A 20,925-nucleotide genomic window follows, 5' to 3' on the forward strand; every position below is an offset into this window, starting at 1 on the left:
TGTAGGACTGGATGCCAGGGCAGTTCTCAAGAGTCTCCAGAGAGGATTCAGCCGCTGAGACAGTCAGGAGAGCCCCTGATGTTCTAGGAGCTATGTGATACCTCCACCCCAACCCCATCCCCCTTCTCCTATCCCTGACCCCCATGCCCAACCCCCACTCCAGCATCAGGGACCTCTCATGCCTGCTTGCTACAGGTGGAGAACAGATGTATCTGTAACAAGACTATTTTTGGCTTAGTGTCTTCTGGAAATGGTCTTCATTAGACCAACTTTCTGCACACATAGGGCATGTGCCTTTCCCTTTTTTTTTCTTTAATATACTGTAAAAAAGCGGAAAATATTAAGAAGCCAAAGATGAAAAATAGAATATCTGTGAGGTCACTATCCAGAGAGAACCTCACTGTCCTTGGGGTCATTTTCTTTCATTTATTTACAGTGTATGCATGTGATACAAACACACACTTATGATAGGATTTCTTACACTCATATAATATTTCATAATACTTGCATGATATTACGAGTAGTTTTATATCCCTTCTCTTGAATATTGCCATTTTCTTATGTGATTAAAGGTTTAGTTTACTGAAGACAAAGATGTTAAATTTACATCCTGTGAGATTTACTCCTTCTGGTGCACAGCTCTGAGAGATTTGAGAGGTTTACATGAGACGCCATCTTGGTCCTTCTTGCTGCTCCTTTATCAGCCCCTCCCCCATGCCTCATGCACCCCGCCTTCCCATCCTGGAATCCACTGCACCTCTCTTTCCCCATAGCTTTGTCTTTATCAGAACTCTATCTTTATCTGCAGTGTGTAGCCGTTTGGTCAGGCTTCTTCCCCATAGCACCATGCCCTGGAACTTCCATTCGTAAGATTATATCCATCAAGACCAGTTCCTTTTGATCGCTGAGCAGAATTTCCCAGTACAGAATGCACCACAGTTGACTTAACTGTCCGCCAGTCAGGCGATACACATGACTTACTTGTTAAACGAACATTCCATCCTCGGGGTGTACAAAACCTTAGGGAGCAGTTCCAAATATGTGTGTGTTTGTGTGTGCTCTTGACATTCTGGGTAGTTCTCTTACCATAAGTAGCCATCAAATAGACATCTTTATATATACGTCTTTGCACAATATCTGTATTTGTATACCTTTATATACGGTACATGTAATGGAAACTCTTGACAAGCATAAATTGTATCTTTTGAAACACAAGAAAATACAGAAAATATAAAATACAGATACTTACAAAAATACACTTAATTATAAAAGATTATACCACACTCCAGGGCTCAGTACTCTGTATCATTATCAAAGAAGAAAGAATAGCTTTAACTCCCCAGTAGCAACTTCTGCCTGCCAAGCAGGACTAGATAAATGCCTCGTTTCTCGAATCACGAATGCAAATATAATTGGATTACCGCCTGGGTACACTGTTTTCCTAGAAGGAACTGTCTTGAGACGGTGGGCTTTCTCAGTTTACACAGAACAGTGGACTGCTCAAGGGAAGCCGCAAGACTGGCTTCTGTTAGAACGCTGTGGTGATTTTCTAGTCATGCTTGAGAACTTGAAGCCAAAGCCACTAAGAGAGAGATGATGAGGCTGATGTCTCCTATTGCATGAAGAGCTGGGCTCTCCCTCCACATAGACGCTGAGGCTCTGAAAAGAATAAGGGAGACAGAGACAACACTGGTGTGTGACAAAATCACACAAGCACGCTACATAGATAGAACTTAAAGCTTATAAAGTGAATGTAAAAATTCTTAATTTCTATATTCCCAGAAAACTGCGGCTAATAATTTCAGTTGCCTTTTCAAGAAAGACAGCACACACACACACACACACACACACACACATGTGCACACACCTCTTTATGTAAGCACACAGAATGCAATTTGCTTCCTTAGCCTGACACTACCTCTTGGACGTAGTTCATGCTGGTACACAGGGTCAATTCATGTTTCCTCGTATATGCATTCTTATTGTACAATGTTCCAGAGTGTTAGCCAAGTTCCTTATTGGTGCTGAATAGTGTATTATCAGAGTTTAACTGCTTAAGAAAATCCTGCTCTGACTTTAAAACTCTGAGCAAAGGCCTGGCCAAATCCCATTTAAACTAAATAAGGTCTGACCTTTTGAGTTTTTGAAACAGAAATTACTGATTTCAGCTCAACCAAACAAAAGCTGAATTTTTAAAATTATAAAACTATCTTATTGGTTCAGAATCAAATCCCATTGCTCTGGACTAGTTACTGGCCGTGTCCCTTACCAACAACTTCCTTAGGACGCTGAAACCCTTTCTTTTTAGCCAATGGCGCCCTCTGCTGGACATTTACTATAGTTGCATCCCTGATTCAGTTTATGTTCATATTTGAATTGTTCAAAATTAATTCCTCCCACTTTTTTTTGCCTTAAGATGATTAACTGACTAATATCCAGATATATTTTATTTATTTTCAACAAAATACATCAGAGCAAAATGCAAGAAATAACAAGGGTCTTCCTTGTGCTTTTGCCTTCCTAGAAGTTATGATCCATGGTTTGTTCTCCTCAGACCCATTTCTGCAATCTGCCCCCGTTTCCATCCACAAGAGAAACACAACACACAGCTTCGTTACTCTTTGCACTATATTCTGGGTCTCTGCTAGACATGTTGGTTTGACATATTTCAGAGTCAAAGATGGTTATGAGCCACCATGTGGATGTAGGGACTCAACCCCAGGTCCTCTGGGACTGCAGCCAGTGCTGGTAACTACTGAGACATATCTCTCGCCCTAAAATACCTTAGGAAAGTATAGAAACATCTCTAAGACATACTGTTAAGTGAAAAAATAAATCCCAGGAACTTATCTATTTTATCATTTATTATAACTGAGATGAGAGATCTGTTATGTGTGTGCATGTGTGTATATGACATGTGTTGTGACGGGAATATCTTCCTCTCCAAGGACGCACAAGAGTCTAGAAATGGTGGTCTACCTACTATGAGTAAAAGAAAAAAAACTAGATCGTATAAGAATAAGGAAAAAACAGTGTTTGTCCTGACCCTTTTTATAATTGCAAATTTTGTTTCTAGCTTGTTTACTAACTTTTCAAAAGAGTAAATCAGCATTAAGAAGGAAAAGGTCCAAGGTCCCCCTGTGGCCCCACTGCTACAATGTCTGCTTTAGTGTGCCAGGTGGGAGATGGTGTTGGGCCACCTGGGAGGAGTTAGCTCAGCTTGCCGATGTCTGTGGCCGCGGCAATTTAACTCAGAGACTGAGAGGCTGCAGTGCAGAAGTACCCTGCTCTGGCCTGAGTTATTTAGGGCAAGGATGGACAATCAGACTGCAGTTCACCTGCGTTCTGATTTAAGCCATTTACTTACGAGTTCATGGCACAGTCGGGGTGAGTGCTGTGGTCCACACACATTAAGAACTTCACCGGCCTACAGAAGAGAAACTGTACTTAGGAGATCATCCAAAGAACTCCCTCGAGTCAAACGTTTATGATGTGTCTGCAAAGTGCTGGAAACACAAACTTTGAAGATCCCACAATCCCCTCCTTTATAAACAGTATCAGCTAGGCTGGGAGTGGTGGCTCGCACCTTTAATCCCAGCACTAGACGGGGAGCCAGAGGCAAGCGGATCTCTGTAAGTTTGAGGCCAGCACGTCTACATGGAGTTCCAAGAGAGTCAGAGCTACCCAGCATGCCCTGTCTCAGCACCCTTCTCACAACAGCTAGCATTTATAAAGAACTTACTCTATACCACAAATTGTGTCTGTGTGTTATATATAGATCATGTTCACCCTTCAACCATCCAATGAAATTGACCCTATTTTCAACCACAATTTGCTGCAGATAAAACCGACTCCAATGATTTCCTCACGTTGTAACAATTGTGAGTTAGAGGGCTAACCTTGAAAGTAGTAGGCTAATCCAAATCCTTTCTGCATGTACATCCTACTTTCTTGGGAAAACCTCTTTGATATGTGCTTTGGGCAGAAGGTTGAGCCTAAAGCATATGAGCCATGGCTCAGATGAGAATGCTCAATGCCTAGTATAGTCAAGGCAGAAGATGTGAAGCTCCAAGGCAACCAGGAGGGAAGGAAAGCAGCAGCAGAAGCAGGGGCAGGTGTCAGTGACACACAAGGCATGAATTACAAGGCAGGCTAAGACAACATCTATACGACCAGATGATTGGAAAGAATACGGAGACGTGGAACAGTTACACAGACACACACTGCATGGTCTGTAGTCCCTGCTTAGATTCACCTGCCTTCAGTGAAGTCTAGTCTGCATATATACATTTTACTGGTTTTTACAGACAGCACTAGAATGCCTAGGCTGCTCTTGAATGGCTGGGCTCTAATGATGCTACCGCCCTGGCCTCCTGAGTGTTTGGGACAACAGATGCAATCTGTCCAAACATATTCAAAAAGAAATAAATTTGGTTGTTATCATCTTTTGCCCAAGGCAGACTTTGGATTTTATGGAATCTGATCCAATATGGTGCTAGAAGAATCCCAAAAGAGTCTGTGTAGAGATAAGGCTCCACCAGTGTCACAAAGAACCTAATGTGAACTCTGGGTGACACAAGACAAAAGGCCATTCCACTGAGCTCTGAGCATCAGGGGAGTCTTACCTACATTTGGGTTGGCCTTCGCTTTTTTAGTCTTTGCTTCTTTGCTACCCAGGAGTAATAGTAAAGTCACGACACACAACAGGAATGAGCAGAAGCTGGATGAGTTTTGGAGCCCCAGAACCAGCAGCCAGATAAAGTGGACACCACACAAGGGAGGAGGGAAATAGGCCAGGACCCAGGACAGCTATGATGAGGGAAGGGACTTGGGGTCTGGCCTGACTGCTACAGCATGTAGCAATTAAAGAAAGAGCCTCTCTAGAGAGTTCTTGGGCCAGAGAAAAATAGTGGTAATTCTGAAATCTGTAGTTACAACTGACTTCATCATCGAGCTATAAGACAGTAAGAATTGTCCATTTAGAAGTATTTCTAATACCTGGTGTTTTAACACAGTAGGAGGTGCTGGGGGATATTTGCTTCAAGACTACACAAAATTGAGTTCAAAATTCAACTCTGATCCTGAGTACTGGCCATGAGCCAGTTATTAAACCTCATGACTCATCTACAGAGAATATTTACAGTCTAAAGACAGACAAACTAACCCATGATGCTACAAATCTAGCCAGTGACACCACAGGAGCAGCCCGCTCTGCCCAGCAGGGACTTTCGGGATACCTGGGTACTGGTCATGTACTTCTACTTCATATCTCAGAGCGGCTGCGCATTGGACCTCATCATCAAGCTGGGTAGGTAAATGTACACGTTTTTCTGTATACAGGTTAGATGTCAGGAGAGTGCATGTGCTTAGTTTCGCTTCTGAAGTGGATGGTAGATGGCACTTGGCTTTGCATTTTTGTCAGCACGAGCAGCCATAAGTAAAGGAGTGCAGGTGAGAGTCAAGGAGGCCTGGAACAGGGCCGATGTCACCCACAGGTCCTGAGGCTTTGATCATTTGGGAGAATGGTGCGGCCCACAGAGCTTCAGGAAGGCAGAAGGCAGCAACATTACGGTGCTGGGCAAGAATACTCCATGCTGTTCCACCCAGACACATCCATTAGTGTCTAAGAAAGCCTTCTAGGGTTGAACTGAAAGCCTACTAGGCTTGCACACTTACAAGCTGAAATGCTGGTGACAGCATGCGGCATTAATCCCAATGTTTAGGTGACATAGGCAAGTGGATCTCTGAGTTCAAGAACAGCCAAGACAATACAGAGAAACCCTGTCTTGAAAAGGGGTCAGGGGATTCGGGGGAGTTAGAGAGGAGCAGAGACAGGAAATCTGGGTCTAAAAGAGGATTATGACCACCCCAGGCTTAGAGCCAGTGTTTGCTAATTAATACCTGTCATCCCTTGATGACACACAAGTCGCAGCATATAAAGTGTGGGTCACAGTGTCTCAATAGACAGTGGCTGATACGATTTTTTTCCTAGTGTCTATGGTTAAGACCCATCTGTCAAACAAATGCCCAGCTCAGTATCTTTTGTACTGTGGTTTAAAGATATGGGAACCACAGCCCATGGTTCCCAGTCTCCCTCACCAAAGTTGAAGGGAGAAAGCAGACGTAGATACGTGATAAACTTCCGCTTTTAGTATCCTCCAGCTGTCCTTAAAATAGACTCAGGAAGGTTCTCCCTGCCCACACCCCCAGTAGGCGACCCAAAAATCATCAGCCGTGGCCCAAACCAACCCTTTGAATCGCTCTAACCCTTCAAAGTCGTTACACATAGCGCCACCTACGGGTAGTCATTGATACAGCTGTGCTGGAACCCCAAGGCCTCCAGTCTGTCTTCCAGGATCTTAACACTGCCTTCGCCGCAGGATTCCCTAAAACACAGAAGGGCATAGTTTTTAAATAAACAGACTAGGGAAGGAGGAAAAGGTAGAAGAAGCTGTTTCAGAGTTAACCAAAGAACCACCTAATGTTAGCCACCCCTAATGTTCTTCCCTTAGGGGGAACACTGGAAAGCCGAGCCTTCGCTGGAGACCCATCAACAGGAAAGAAGCACATGAGGACAGGGATGGCGCCGCTCGCACCACGTGTAGCCATGACTGCCCCGCAGCAAACATTTGCGATGGTCCCCAGGGGGTGAATCTTCTCAACCTATAGTAAAAGCTTCAAATAACAACAGCATACAAAGTTTGTTTAGAGAATGCAAATCAGCAAAAAAGTCTCAACTATAGAGATAATCACTGCTAAAAGTTTCTAGACAGTATTAACCCCCCCACATACCCACAATTCAGTTAGCTAGTCAATGTTTGCCTGAAAATACTAAGAAGAAAATTCCATAAACAAAATAGTTCAGAAGTTTTAAATTGCTCTCCATTTTGATTGGCACGAGAAAATCTCTTGCTGCCTCACTCTGTCTCACCAGGAGAAGCATCACACGTTGGTCCAGCATAGCCACACTGTATGCCACCTGCCTATGGGTCACTAAGTCACCATCTTGGATGCCGGATGGATTGTCATGTTCTCAAAACACCAGGGCAGTTGTGATGGCCATTTTGATAAGCTGGAGAAGCTGTGATCTTTTTCTAGGTAAAAATTCTTGACTTGGTAAGCCTTTTATAGGCTCAGCTGTGGTTACTAAACCTATAAAAGAAAATTCATCTATGAAGTTCTGCCGAAGAAAAAGGAAATTGTGCTGGGCTCGCAGTCATAGTGTGCAGCAGCGAAGTTCCGCCCACAGTGAGCCCACACATCATCTCTCTTCACTTCAGCCTGGCATGGAGGCATGAATAGAATACCGTGGGATATTTTAAAGTTAGATCGCAATCTTTTTTATTATAGTATAATATTGCTATTCTATTTTATTACTTGTTGTTGTTGTTTCTTACTGTGCCCAATTTATAAAAGAAACTTCATCACAGGTTGTACCAACAGGAAGAAATAGTATACCTAAAATACCAATCTTCCACTAGGCTTTAGAATCACACCCAAGAGTGGAGGTGCTGCTGTATGCAAGTTTAGAGGCTTTGCGTGTATACCATTGCACACTATCCAGCGTATGTGTGCGCTCTGGCCCACATCTGTCTGTATGTGGACACACATAAACATATACCGTTGTTTATAAATGCTGCATGTATAATATATACACATGCATACATATAAGTATGCATACATATATGGCACATTTTAAGCTCTACATACAAGTATATATTGTGCATATATAAGTATATGTACTATGTCATTATTTTTAAACTGTGTATTTATGTATGTATGTATGCATAGATTTGTGTCTCTATATAATTATGTTTGCATATATGCCCTGCATTGTCTCCTTTACACAAACGGATCAAATCTCACATAGCAAAGCCCCTGTTTTGAAGACCTAAGTTGATTCTTACATTTCATTATCACTTAAACTATAACAAAATTGGTTGAAATTTCATTTTGTACACATTAATGTTCTGTTTCAGCAAACCCAGTATAAACTCCTAAAGGTAGGCTTTCTTGAACCAAAATTTGAAATTCAGTTTGAGGCTCAGAATTTTGCAGATAGCTTCTTCTCTCTTAGCAACCTCAGCATATGATTTTTTTCCTAAAAAAAGTTTTATTTTTTTATCTAGAGAAAGCACCCAGCTTCTCTGGCATGACGTCTCTGATACCTTGGGAACCATAATAACAACTGCAAGTCCATGGCAGCAAAGTCACATATATCAAGCATACCCATTTCCCTGACTCCCACCAATAGAAGTCTCACTCTCCCAGTGCCCACAACTAGAAATCCTGGGAGGGTTTCTAAAGGCATCCAGTGACAGACACAGTACTGTGAGCTTGGCCATGACACAGTCCTGCTGAGTCTCTGTGGGATGGGAATGTAAGCAGTCTCTCCATCATAAAGCTGGTTGGGAGTGCATGTTCAGTGAGCCAATAAGCAGCTGGAAGATGTTGCCATAGAAACTGAGTTCTAGGTGATATAGGAATGAAGAGGACAGAGTACTGAGTGAGGCCATTTTTTTTTAGAACTTTTCTCAGAATGTGGGCTGATGCCCGTCTCTGTTGCCCTTCTCTGGGCCAGGCTTATTCATGAGTCGGCAACGGCACAAGCCTCCAGCTGGACACGGGGCCAAGGAAAGCAAGGAAAGGCTTCTTTTATGGCCTCCGTAGAGTCAGTTAAAGCTATGCTGGATAAATGGCAGCTACCACATTACTGACAGTTCGCAGACTGCATGTTTTGTTTAAATACATGTCACTGTGTGCAGCTGATGCTTGTCCCAGGATGCTGTAAGATCCGTATACTTAGTAAGACCATTATCAGGAAGGCAGATTGACACAGCTCTCACTTTACCCTTGCTTTCTTGTGGCAAGGGCAGCTGCAATCTGATTACCCAAACATAATCCCTGCCGTGACACAATTCATTAGCTCTGAGCTTTCTTTAGAATCGGAGAACTCCAAGTGCACACAAGTTAGCTCAAAACCTGCAAGCAACTTTATCCTGGGGCTTGCCTATGACAAGTAGGTGTCCACTTTTGGATCCCTCCTGACACAGAAATGAGGAGCTGAGGTGTTAAAATGACATCTCCTAAATGTAGGGTCAAAGAACAAAATCTAATAGATATGACAGCATAACCAGTAGAAAAAGAGAAACTTTACCCAAAAAAAAAATCACCAAAGTATATTGATTTTCATGCAACAATAAGTGTAGTTTGTTTTCTAGGAAGAAAAAAATGAAGATTTCCATAAAACTTATATAATAAACAGTTTCTAACATCGTTGCACTCTGTTACCCAACAGCGGGGAAAGCCATCATGAGGGGAGACTTAGGCCACACTACATATCTGAAAAGGAATTTTTTAAGGTTCTCTCCATATACATATTCTGTGGCACATGCATCTTTGGGTTTGGCAATGTTCGTCTGCATGCAGCATCAAGGCTTTGTGGGACAGGACACAGCTCTCCTCAAGGCTGCTTAGCTTGAAACAAACTGGTTCTATTGCCAAACTTCTGGACAAAATGGGTTTAACGTTTTAATTTGGCCAAATTAAGGCACAGGGTAGAACTGTTTGAAAACCATGAGCAAAGCAAGCTGGAGGAGGCTTAGGGGGTCTTTAGTCTCCTCGGCAGTGGTGTTCACTCATGAAAGAGAAGAGCTCCACCCTTGCTTGTATAGAAACCCAAGGTGTTCTTGAGAAGCTGTAGTTCTTTGAAGCCTTGGTCCTCACCAATTAGCCAGCACCTACTTGCAGAAGTGGTTGCTCCACAGAGAACACAGGCTACAGCGTAGAGCACTGGGCTGATTTTGAAAACTTTGGTGAGGGTATTGAGCCTTTAAGTGATGAGAAAGAGAAACTGACTTTGACCCTCAGAAATGTGTTAAAAAAAAACAACAACAACAACAAAAACACCTCGTTTATCCATAGCTCTCATGCCACAAAAATCAGCATGGTGTCAGGCTAGGAGCGCACTGGCATTCCCACCTATTGTCCTTCTCTACCAGCCACATTAGAATCAGAAGGCAGACAGGTCTCTAAAGCTAAGAGCAAAGAGGCCATGATCAGATCATATCCAAGCAAAGCAAGACCTCACAGCTACCTCCCCACATCCCAAAACTTACACATGGGGTCCCCCAACTTCATGCATGACCCAGATCTCAATTCTTGTGATTTTATCCTTTTGCAAGTATGGGATTTCAAAATCTGCAAAAAACCTGGGAGACACAGGGAGGATATTTATTATCCATTCTTCCATGATATTGAGTCTGTATTGTCGTCATGCTAGGCAATGTCTGACATGGAGCCCTGTCTTCAGCCCAGGAGAACATTTCTTCAAGTCTTAACACAGTATAAGAACTAATCCATTTTGGCCATTAGTTTATTTATACGTTAAAGTTTTGAAAAGTTTCCAGGGAAGCCAGTTGTGGTGGCTCATGCCTTTAAACTCAGTACTTGGGAAGAAGAGGCAGGTAGATCTCTGAGTTTAAGACCGCTCTGGTCTACATAATGAATTCCAGAACAGTTGGGGCTATTCAGAGAGATCCTGTCTCCCCTGAAAAGAGTTTCTAGGGTTCCTTTTACACTGTGTGTGCGTGCACGTGTTTATGTGTATGAAGGTGCACATTTATGTGTGTATGAGAGTATATAAGCCAGATAACAAAATTGGACGCTGTCTAGTATCTCACAGTGGCCTGGAACTGGCCAATAGGCTAGGCTGGCTGGAATAGTGAGCCCCAGACATCCACTTGTCTCTGCCATCCCAGCTCTTGGATTACAAATGAGCCACCACTCCCATATATTTCACTTGGGTTCTAGGGATCAAACAGAGGTTCTCGTGCTACCAACTGACCTATCTCCCCAGCAGCTCCTCTAACCACGAGACTTGCTCGTGTATTGGTCTGCTCTTATTGGTTTAATTGTATAGACATGGCTCTGATCACACATCATTCAACTATTTTACTTTTACTTTACCTCAGTGTACAAAAGCAGGCATCAGAGTGGGTGTGAGATGCTTCCCTAGCCTTTAGTTTAGTGCCATCTGTGGTGTCCTCTGGCGTTCTTACCCTTTCGTGGGATAGGCTCCTTTTGGCTCCGAGCCATTCAGCATGACGTTGATCACTCCTGAACTGTCTCTTGAATACTGCCAAGTAGAAAGACATTTTTGAGCAAATGAAGGCACATCATTTGTGTGCGTGTGTGTGTGTGTGTGTGTGTGTGTGTGTGTGTGTGTGTGTGTGTGTCTTAAAAGCAGCTACTTTTTAGCTGATGATTTTCAACAGAGGAAAACTTAGTATTCCATGTGTCTAGTAGAGATGCAGACTGGTTTATTCAGAGAAGCAAATCACACTTAAAGTTCCCTATCCATAGACTCGGTAATTCCATGTCAGGTAATCTGAAGACATGATACAGGATACACACCAACATGTCTGCTAGAATAAACTAGGCTAGACTCATGTGACAAATAGCCTTGACATTGCAGTGGCGTCTCCCACTGAACATTCACCACAGGTCCCTGGTGGTTTGGCGTTTTGAGTTCTCAGTATGAGGAAGCCTCCACACCTGCTAAGCTGTTAACCGCCAGAAAGGGAGAAGGAGCAGTGACTTGGCCTACAAGTCACACATGGCACTCCCACTCACAGCCCATTGGCCCATAGATGTCTCATGTAAACTAACTGTCCAAAGCAGAGTGCAAACCACAGGTGCAGATGGCCCCGGTACACAGCATGAAGTCCCACCACAAGCATGGCTAACCAGACCAAAACATGCTCACCCAGCTTGAAACAGCCAGGAAATGGTACACAGTTCCCACTAGGTACCGACATAGCACTGAAGCCTGAATTACTAACCTGCCCTGGAATGAAGCCACAAAGGACCTGCGCTGTCATAGGACGTGCTTACTTTCAGAACAGACTGCGAGATTAGATGGACAGAAGATGAGCTTCGCTACAATGTAATTGAGTGACACTGGGGGTATGGCCCAGGCAGGAGGCCTGGAGTTCAGTCTTTGGTATCATTAAAGAAACAAACAAATTAATAAGCGGATATCTAGGTGGTCTTGTTTTCAGGGTCGTTGGTGTTGACTTCTTGTCTTTGGGCTTCACAGGACAGGTTTACTCACTAAGGACACGACACCTGACACCAGGTACTCCAAAGCAGAGATACATTTTGAGCCATTTTTTCTCCTGCTGTTTCCCCCAGTACTAAAAATATTTTAAGTCTTCAGTTACTGGAGTCTGACAACCTCTGTGTTGAGGGGGTAGCATTTTGATGGCAGGAATATGGGGGAATCTCATTTGTCTTTCTGTAACTTGCCATTCTCTACCCAGTGGTTGCACTGACATTGCCTGGGTATATGTGGACCTGCATGGAGCCATATTGGATTTGGGCCTAGCCGCTTTTTGAACTGCTTGCCTCAAAGTGGCTAGGTGACTCTGGGCTGTTTGGCCACAGAGACTCACCCCTAAGATGACTGCCATAAGTCTTAAGATTGTTGAATGAAAGCCTCTCCCATGAATTTATAGCACTGGAAGATAACATTCAAGGGATGCCTCAGCTTGAACAGATACCAGTTATCTCCTCAGTTTACACCCGGTGTCTCCACCACCTGACCTCATCGCCTGACTTCTTTGCCTCCAGCTATCACTGCCTATACCCTCATCTCCCCCTCCTTCATGTTTCACAAAGGTCACTCCCCCTACCTGAAAGCCTTAAAAGCTGTAACGTTCATCCCAATAAACGAGACCTTGACAACAGAACTTTTGCTTGGTCTCCTTCTTCTCTTCACCCCCATTTTGGCCCACAGGTAGAAAGCCTCTTCGGGACCCTGAATAACTGGGTCCCCGCTGGCAGGGACATGGACCAGAGCTGTAGAAAGAATTGGTTAAAAATCCAGTCTCTGGAACTAAAAGATCTGTTTTAGAATCTTGGTTCACCTACTTATTACAATCTTGACCTTAGGGCAATCTTTTTTGACCTCAGGAATTAACTTTCCAAGTCTTAACAGTTACCTCAGAGGATTGCTGTAAAAATGAACATTTAAACTCCTAACATTTCAGCCTGGGAGATGTAGCTCATGGTAGGACCTTGCTTGGTATGTGCAATAGAGAAACTGACTTTTACCCCCAGCACCACAAATAATAATAATAACAACAATATGTTTGATTACTTAAAAGGTTCAAGGCCTCTTGTTGCTATACTGTATTAGCTTTGCTTTTGCTTCAACTGTCTAGTATACTATAAGGGTTTAAAGATTGGAGGCATTGATATTATTTTCCCATAATAGCACCCAGGTGAGGAACACTCCTTAAAGTCAGGAAGATTCCTAGCGACCTGTGTCGCAGTTCTTTTACAGATAGTGTTGATATGACCCCTCTTTAGAGGTGTTAATTTTTCCAGTCTTCAGTAACAGTGTTTGACAGCTAACGGGAGCCTGTATTTCAGATGATGCCCTCTCTCCGAAAGTGGGAACAAACATTGCTCCCATGGGAGCTGGCTGGAGTACACAGTCCTCAGTATGAGGTCTTATGCTTACAGGAAGTCCTTTGCATGGCCCTGGTGGAAGGTTTGATCAAAGTCCTTTACCCTATCAGCGGCCCCATTGAACTCCTGGAGAGCAAAGTAGACAAGGGGAGGCAAAGACAACTTACCTCTGAAAGGGGCGGGGTAGAAGTCCCCCGTCCTCTACCTGCTTCTTGATCAGCACAATCAACATTTAACCATCAGCACTGAGCTAAGGTCTTAACCGTCCTTGTTTCTAATCTTTATTCCAATGCTCCAAGCAGAGACTGTAAGCTACAAACAATGTCATTTTATAGTCACTGACAGCTTGCATGAACTCTGGGGACAATACTGTCAGAGACACAGACAGACGTGCCTAGGGACCGTTTCTGTGGCTCCAGATTCACGGTAGCCTATCGACTCTTCTCCCATTGATGCTAATCTGTGGACACTTCTGACACCCACAGTGAAGTCTCCGGTTTCCCAGACTCCCCTGTAAAATTGAGGTTACTCCAATTTTCCACAGCACTAAGAATTAACATGGCTTTGAACCACTAAACATGGCCGTGGTGCAGTAGGTATGTTAACACTGCCTATTTCTTTCTGCACCAGCCACTGCTGTAAGTATTTTTCCTCGTAAACCCTCACAACTTTGTGGAGTAGAGAAGAGTCAGAGTACTCATTGCGGTGGAAAGGAAGATACACAGAAATTGGGTAAAGGCCTGGGGTTCAGTTCACAGATTCCGCACATGCTCGACACTCACTCACCCATCCCAGGATTACCTGCATGGATGCACTTTTCCAATAGGCATCCACGGCATTGTTTTCACAGTCTTCTGCTGTGGGGCAGGACTGGTAATCAAGTCCTAGGAGAAAAGTACACATATGCATTGCATATTGGAGATGTATTAACTTCAAGAATTTGCTAGTTCCATATTTGGCATGGATTCTGAAAAAAAATGTATGTAGTACATTTACCTTCATTTAGCCTCAGTTTCCCCCCTCTGGAAAATAAAGACCCAAAGGCAGAGTCCTGCTGGGTTGGAATTAGAGGCTCTGAGATCAGACTGTGAGACTATACAGCTTCTTGGCTATATGTTCCTAAGCAACTTCCTTGATCATGCCATGCCTCAGTTTCCACATTTGCCAAATAAGGCTAATGATAGGATCATAGTGGATAATTGTGGATTATAGACTTAATGTGTCTAAAATACTTGTAACAGCATGCAGCAATGGTTAGGTACAGTCTACCCATTGTTGTTCCTTTTTGAAAAAAAAATTACTTAATGTATATGTGTACACTGTAGCTGTCTTCAGACACACCAGAAGAGGGCATTGGATCTCATTACACATAGTTGTGAGCCACCATGTGGGTGCTAGGAATTGAACTCAGGACCTCTGGAGGAGCAGTCAGTACTCTTAACCTCTGAGCCGACTCTCCACCCCCCTAACCACCCCTTTTTCCCCATTGTTGCTCTTATCCATTACTATAGATGCTACCTACCTCAGAGAATTTAGGAAGATTAAATGAGATGAACATATATGAAAACACCAAGCACCAAAGACAAAAGTCTTACCAGAGGCATTTTCCTGTCGACACCAGCTCAAGAAATCTCCAACCTTGCCATACAGAACGTCACACAGGGGCATAAGGCGGCGGGTGTTCTCTGCATAGCTCATAACCAGTAGGTGGTTATTTTCCCAGAACAGTGACTGGTGAGAAACAACCAGGAGTTAAAATACAAAATAAAAGGAAAGCACGTTGATTGCAGTTTCGTCAAGGTAAGTCAGCAACTATTCCTCGCCGGTGGAATTCGGACCCGTGGAAGCAGGCCTGCTGCTTTCTCTTTCTTTGTTGCTATGGCGCGTTTGAAGAGTGTCACCTCTGCCCTTCCTATACTGCAAACACACCATGTAGATCAGTAGTTCTCAACCTCCCTAACACCGCAACCCTTTAATACAGTTCCTCATGCTGTAGTGACCCCAACCCTAAAATTATCTTCATTGCTGCCTCATAAGTGTTGATTTGCTGCTATTATTAATTATAATGTAAATATCTTTGGGGATAGACGTCTGCCAAAGGGGTCCCACAGGTTAAGAACCACTGGCTTAGATGATGCCATATTTCCCGTGTGGTATAAAATGTGTGCACCATTGGTAAGAACCTTGCATTAGGAATGATTAGGACCAGGGCTTGAAGACTGGCTCTGTCCACACTAGATGTGTAACCTTCGCTAAGGCATTTCATCTGTCTGTGCCTCAGTTTCTATATGTGGAAAACGAGGAGCAGAAGCCTTAGGCCTTGTTCCACAGCTCTGATTAGGAAGGCAGGCAATTGAGCAATGCCCTTCCTGGAGCGCACAGTGCTTCAAAACACCTAATTCTTTACAGCACATCTGGCACCTTCCAGGATAAACAGTGTCTTCACGCTGCATATAGAACAACATTCCTGGTCACTGTCTCAACTGGTCCTCAGTAGCCAAGTGTCGTTGTAGACTGGAAGGGCTACAAGAGCAGTTGTTTATGTTGGATCCTTAACCCTTAATGCAGCACCGGGAACACAGAAGGATTCCAGTAAGTTATTTATTGAGTTCATCAGCCAGCATTTTAACTTATGCTCCTGCTTTTCACCAACAATGAGATAGGAGGAAACAAAAGGCAGCAAAGACGTGAAAAGTACACTTCTGTCCCTAGCTGAGGCAGTTGTCCTTACCTTGTCCCTAGGAATGGCGTGCCTGGACAGGTTAATGAAGAGATCATAGTCTGAGGGGAGCACAGAGCAGGGATCCTTGTCCAGCACCACCTTGAAGGCCTCCCAGATGGCTGTGCAGTTTTTGTTCCTGTGCAAAAGTGCCAGTCAGAACCAGAGATGTGGTTCAGAGGGTCAGACTGCTTGTGCTGCAGGCATGAGGACCTGAGTTTTTCACCCACCACTGTGCCCATGTGGCTGCCTGTGCCTCTAACCCCAGCATTGTATGGGGTGGAAACAGGAAGATGACTGGGGCTTGCGGGACACCAGCCTAACTCTAGCTTCCAGACTAAATTCAGAAGACAATGGAGACAGAAAATGATAGAGCAGACGCCCAGTGTCTTCCTCTCTGGGCACAGACACAACACACACACACACACACACACACACACACACACACACACACACACACACACACTTGTACACACAACACAGTGAAAGTTATAAAAAGAAACCCCCAAATGCACCATGATTCACTGGGAAGCGCTTCCACTGAGAGAGGAAAAACAGAGTTCTCCAGTCTAAGTAATACAGTGCCCTACCCCACCCCCAATTTCAAGAAACTATGCAACTTCTGGTTTTCAGATCTCTCTCTCTCTCTCTCTCTCTCTCTCTCTCTCTCTCTCTCTCTCTCTCTCTCTCTCTCTCTCGTGTGTGTGTGTGTGTGTGTGTGTGTGTGTGTGTGTGTGTGTGTGTTGTGGAGGTACTGTGTATGAACCGAGTGTCCTCCGGGGCCAGTTCTCACTCCTGAGGTCCGGGACATCTTTCAAAATCACGTTCTATAGCAATGCTTTCTTACCCTTGGTGATGAGGACCACCTGACTCCGTATGTTATTCTCTTACTTTATTTTATTGAGACGCATCCCAATTAAAAACAACTGGCGCAAAAAAAGAATAGTATAACAACACAGAAAGCGGATCCAAAGGAGGGAGTATTTCAATAGGAAGCACAGTGTGCACAGGACAGAGGAAACCAGAGTCCTCCTGGACCTGGAGATCCCCTGCACAGTGGACCCTGCCCCTAAGAATCACCTACACACACATCACCTGCCTGAAGACCCGCTAGTCCCTCCGCCTGACTTTCCAAAGTCCCGACCTCACCTCACCCTTCTGCCTATTCACTTTCTGGCTTAGCACTTACCCCGGCTCAAGGCTCAGCAGCGTGGTGTACTCCGCACAGCGGCCCAGGAAGATGCTCTGGAGGTGAGGCGTGGTACCCTCCCCGCTCCACCGCGCTCCAGCAGCTCTCGCCCCCGCCCCCGGCAGTACCGGCAGCAAGAGGGACATCCACAGCCCCAGCCGTAGAGACAACGCGCATGCTTGAACCGCCATCAGGGAAACTGATTCCTTTAGCCAGTGACCTCCTGAACTCCTCCCAGTTTCTCTTCCACCGCGGAGGCGGTTCCCTTTAGCTGAGCTTTGGAAGGACGCTTATCCAAGTGCCAAGCCAGCACACCTCCCATCCTGTTTCCTCTTCTGTTCTTACAGACATTAAACTTGGGGCGTCGTTTGACAAACGACACCTCAAGGAGGGACCTCAAAGGGAATGGGAATTTGAAGGACGTGAGGGTTTCAGCCATAAGGAGAAAAAAACTTTTTTGGTTCGAAATGACAACACCCTTGGGAGGTGTCCTCTTTCTCAAAGGCTAAAGATAGGTGAATTCTGTTTGTTTTCAGGAAACACACACACACCTATAAAAATCATTCATCCATTACCATGTGAGTACCAAGAAAACTTAAATTCTGTTCCGGTTCATACCGTCCTTCCAGGACAAACATATACTACCCTTCGTGAAAACAGATGGCTTTGAGTAAAGCCACAGGCACAACAAGGGCACAGACAAGAATCATTCACCCTTCCTAAGCTTTGGACTTTATAGAGTTTGTCTAGGTGGACTTTGGATGTGACTGACTGACTGTTTTGCCTTTCCTTTTCTTCCTTTGTGAGGGACAGCGTCCACAGGCATCACCTACACCTGCCCCATTGCTTCTGGAGCACAGGACTTGTTTTCTAGTTTTCCAAGTGCACACAGATAACCTTGTCTGAGAATACAATATGGTCAGAGCTACACTCCTTTGTAATTTAGGCAGTTTACATGTGAGGTTTGGGGCTTAAACTGATACTAAAATAAGTTCAGAATTGTGGGGGACATTAGGATGGGTAAAGGTATATATCATGTAGGATAGATGTGAATTTTTGAAGACCAGAGAATTACAATCAAGCTGAGATGCTCTTTAAAGATGTCTACACTCATATTCTGGAGGTCTATGATTATTGCCTTACATGGTAGTGGATTGTACAGAAGAATATGTGTGTATAAGTATACACACATATATTACACACATATATATACACACGCACACACACACGCACACACCACACATACACACACACACACACACACACACACACACACAAACCTCTCAGGGTCTGAAGCACAACTTACAGTTCAAAAACAAAAAAAAAAAAAACAAAAAAAAACGGGGTTGGGGATTTACCTCAGTGGTAGAGCGCTTGCCTAGCAAGCGCAAGGCCCTGGATTCGGTCCCCTGCTCCAAAAAAAAAAAAAAAAAAGAAAAAAGAAAAAGAAAAAAAACCCAGCTACAATGGCACTGGACCATTGGTGTTGGACCCCATGCTTCAAACCCCTCCATGAGATGCAATACAGGCTAGGCATTACCTGTGGTTCAGTGGGTTGACCACAGAAGAACCTCAACTGTTAATACACTAGGTTTTTATCCTAGAGAAACTTCATTATTTCTGGGGCATAAGAAACCATTTCTTACAGGTAGGTGAACACTTATTACCACATTTCTACAGGCAGGTGGAGTGGGAGAAGAAGCAAGCTTTTATCTTTGTGTGTGTGTGTGTGTGTGTGTGTGTGTGTGTGTGTGTGTGTGTGTGTGTATGTGTGTGGCTGTGCTGTCACCTATATGTGTGCAGGCCAGAGGGAGGCTGATGTTAAGATCTTCCTCAAGGACTTCTCTAGGATATGCTTTAAGTGCCTGGTGTTTCGAAACACCTGAAAACTTAAGGTTCTGTAATTGTTCCTCAGTGAACATGAAGAAATTATAATAAGTAACTTGCTTCTTTGGGCACCAGGTTTCACTCATTTCTTAATTTTTGGTTTTAAAACACAAATAGATCTCTTAACCAACTGCTTTCTTAACTCCAAGCCCTTACATTTCTCTTCTGGAAAGAAGTAGCTAAAATTGAGCCAGAGAAGAGAGATGTAGCAATGTCTTTGACTTCTCTTGTTTCAAAGTGTCTTCATTAACAATATCCTCTCCAAATATTATATAAATATTGGGAACATAGGGACTAGAATTCACCTTTAACCCTTGCTTGCTACAGTAACAATCATGCAGTTTTAAACTCATTTGTTAAGAAGTTCCCAAAACAATAGTCAGTATAATATGCCAAGTTTGTTATACAAACATCATTTTCAAAAACAATTTCCTAAGTGAGATTTTTTTTCCTGTGAAAAAATGTGAATCCCATTCCCGAATTCATAAGCCCTGCCTAGTACTTTCCTTTGAGAAAACCAGCACACTGTGTTGTGCTAGAGCAGGTCGATTCCAAAATCTGAATCAAATGTTTCAAGAAATCATCTATTCAGTGAGCTTCCTTGACTCAGGTAAACCGTTTTCACTGCACTTTCTATGCTCCTTCGACAACCTGTGGAACTTCCCTGGATGGGGAAGCACTCCAGCAGATGACACAGTAATTCCACACCGAACTGTTCCTAGCCATTTCTAACACATTGTTAGTTAGCTGCTCTGTTCTCAGTGAGACTTGCTGCTCCACCTCTTGTGATCATTTATAACTCTCCTGCTTAACTTATATTGATGATATACGTGCTTTTCTAATTCTTTAAAAGTATGTAAAGACTTAGATATGAGGTTAAATTTAAAAAGCACAAATATCCTCCATAAAATCTTCTTGACACACACTTCTGACATAAGCTTTAAAGGTGTTGGGTGGCTCCCATTGTTGGGTTTTTGCTTGCTTGTTTGTTTGTTTGTTTGTTTGTTGTTTTTCTGTCAAGCTGGATTGCAAAATCTATCCTGGATGCAAAATCTATAACTGAATGAGAAGCACCATTTTTTTTTTCATCTTTATTAACTTGGGTATTTCTTATTTACATTTCAATTGTTATTCCCTTTCCCGGTTTCCAGGCCAACATCCCCTTAACTCCTCCCCCTCCCCTTCTCTATCGGTGTTCCCCTCCCCATCCTCTCCCCATTACCACCCTCCCCTGAACAATCACGTTCACTGGTGGTTCAGTCCTGGCAGGACCAAGGGCTTCCCCTTCCACTGGGAGAAGCACCATTTCTAATGGTTCGGCAATACTACAGATTGGAAGATCTACTATGTTAAGTTGTGTTTTCAGCTTCTCTGTTGACTAATCACCAGAGTCAAACATGCTGGGACACTTCCTTCACTATCTGTGTAAGACACCGAGGGCTTCTTGCTATCAAAAAGAAGGGCAACCACTTTGATAGCTTTCTGTTTTCTTTCTTTGAAAACATTCAATTGTCTCACCCTTAAATACCTCACTCTAAGTGTCTGGGTGCCCCTTTAGTTTGGAAGGTTTTAAGCTTTCATTTGTAAGAATATTATACATGATGCCTGGGTGTCTTTCATTTCCAAAGAGCTCTACACATTTGACAAAGCCATA

At 43.7% G+C, this 20,925-nt stretch overlaps 1 protein-coding gene across 5 annotated transcripts; it reads right to left on the minus strand.

Annotated features, from left to right (window-relative positions):
* Positions 1–1,119: 1,119 nt before the first annotated feature.
* Bst1 (bone marrow stromal cell antigen 1) lies at positions 1,120–17,592 on the minus strand. Of its 5 annotated transcripts, none has more exons than XR_015636819.1 (9): positions 17,385–17,585; positions 16,208–16,334; positions 15,072–15,207; positions 14,278–14,360; positions 11,061–11,137; positions 10,119–10,211; positions 6,300–6,675; positions 3,368–3,427; positions 1,120–1,659 (listed from the first exon to the last, which is right to left on the minus strand). XR_015636819.1 is itself a non-coding variant. In NM_030848.2 (9 exons), the coding sequence occupies exons 1-9, from the start codon at positions 17,573–17,575 to the stop codon at positions 1,554–1,556; spliced, it is 960 nt and encodes a 319-aa protein (NP_110475.1). In that variant the 5' UTR covers positions 17,576–17,592; the 3' UTR covers positions 1,121–1,553. The 5 variants fall into 5 exon arrangements, 1 of the variants encoding a protein (NP_110475.1); XR_015636820.1 differs by having other exon boundaries at positions 6,300–6,386; positions 10,969–11,137; XR_015636821.1 differs by having other exon boundaries at positions 10,969–11,137.
* Positions 17,593–20,925: the final 3,333 nt, after the last annotated feature.

Source organism: Rattus norvegicus, chromosome 14 (assembly GCF_021556685.1).
Source record: "Rattus norvegicus strain SHRSP/BbbUtx chromosome 14, alternate assembly SHRSP_T2T, whole genome shotgun sequence".
NCBI lineage: Eukaryota > Metazoa > Chordata > Mammalia > Rodentia > Muridae > Rattus > Rattus norvegicus.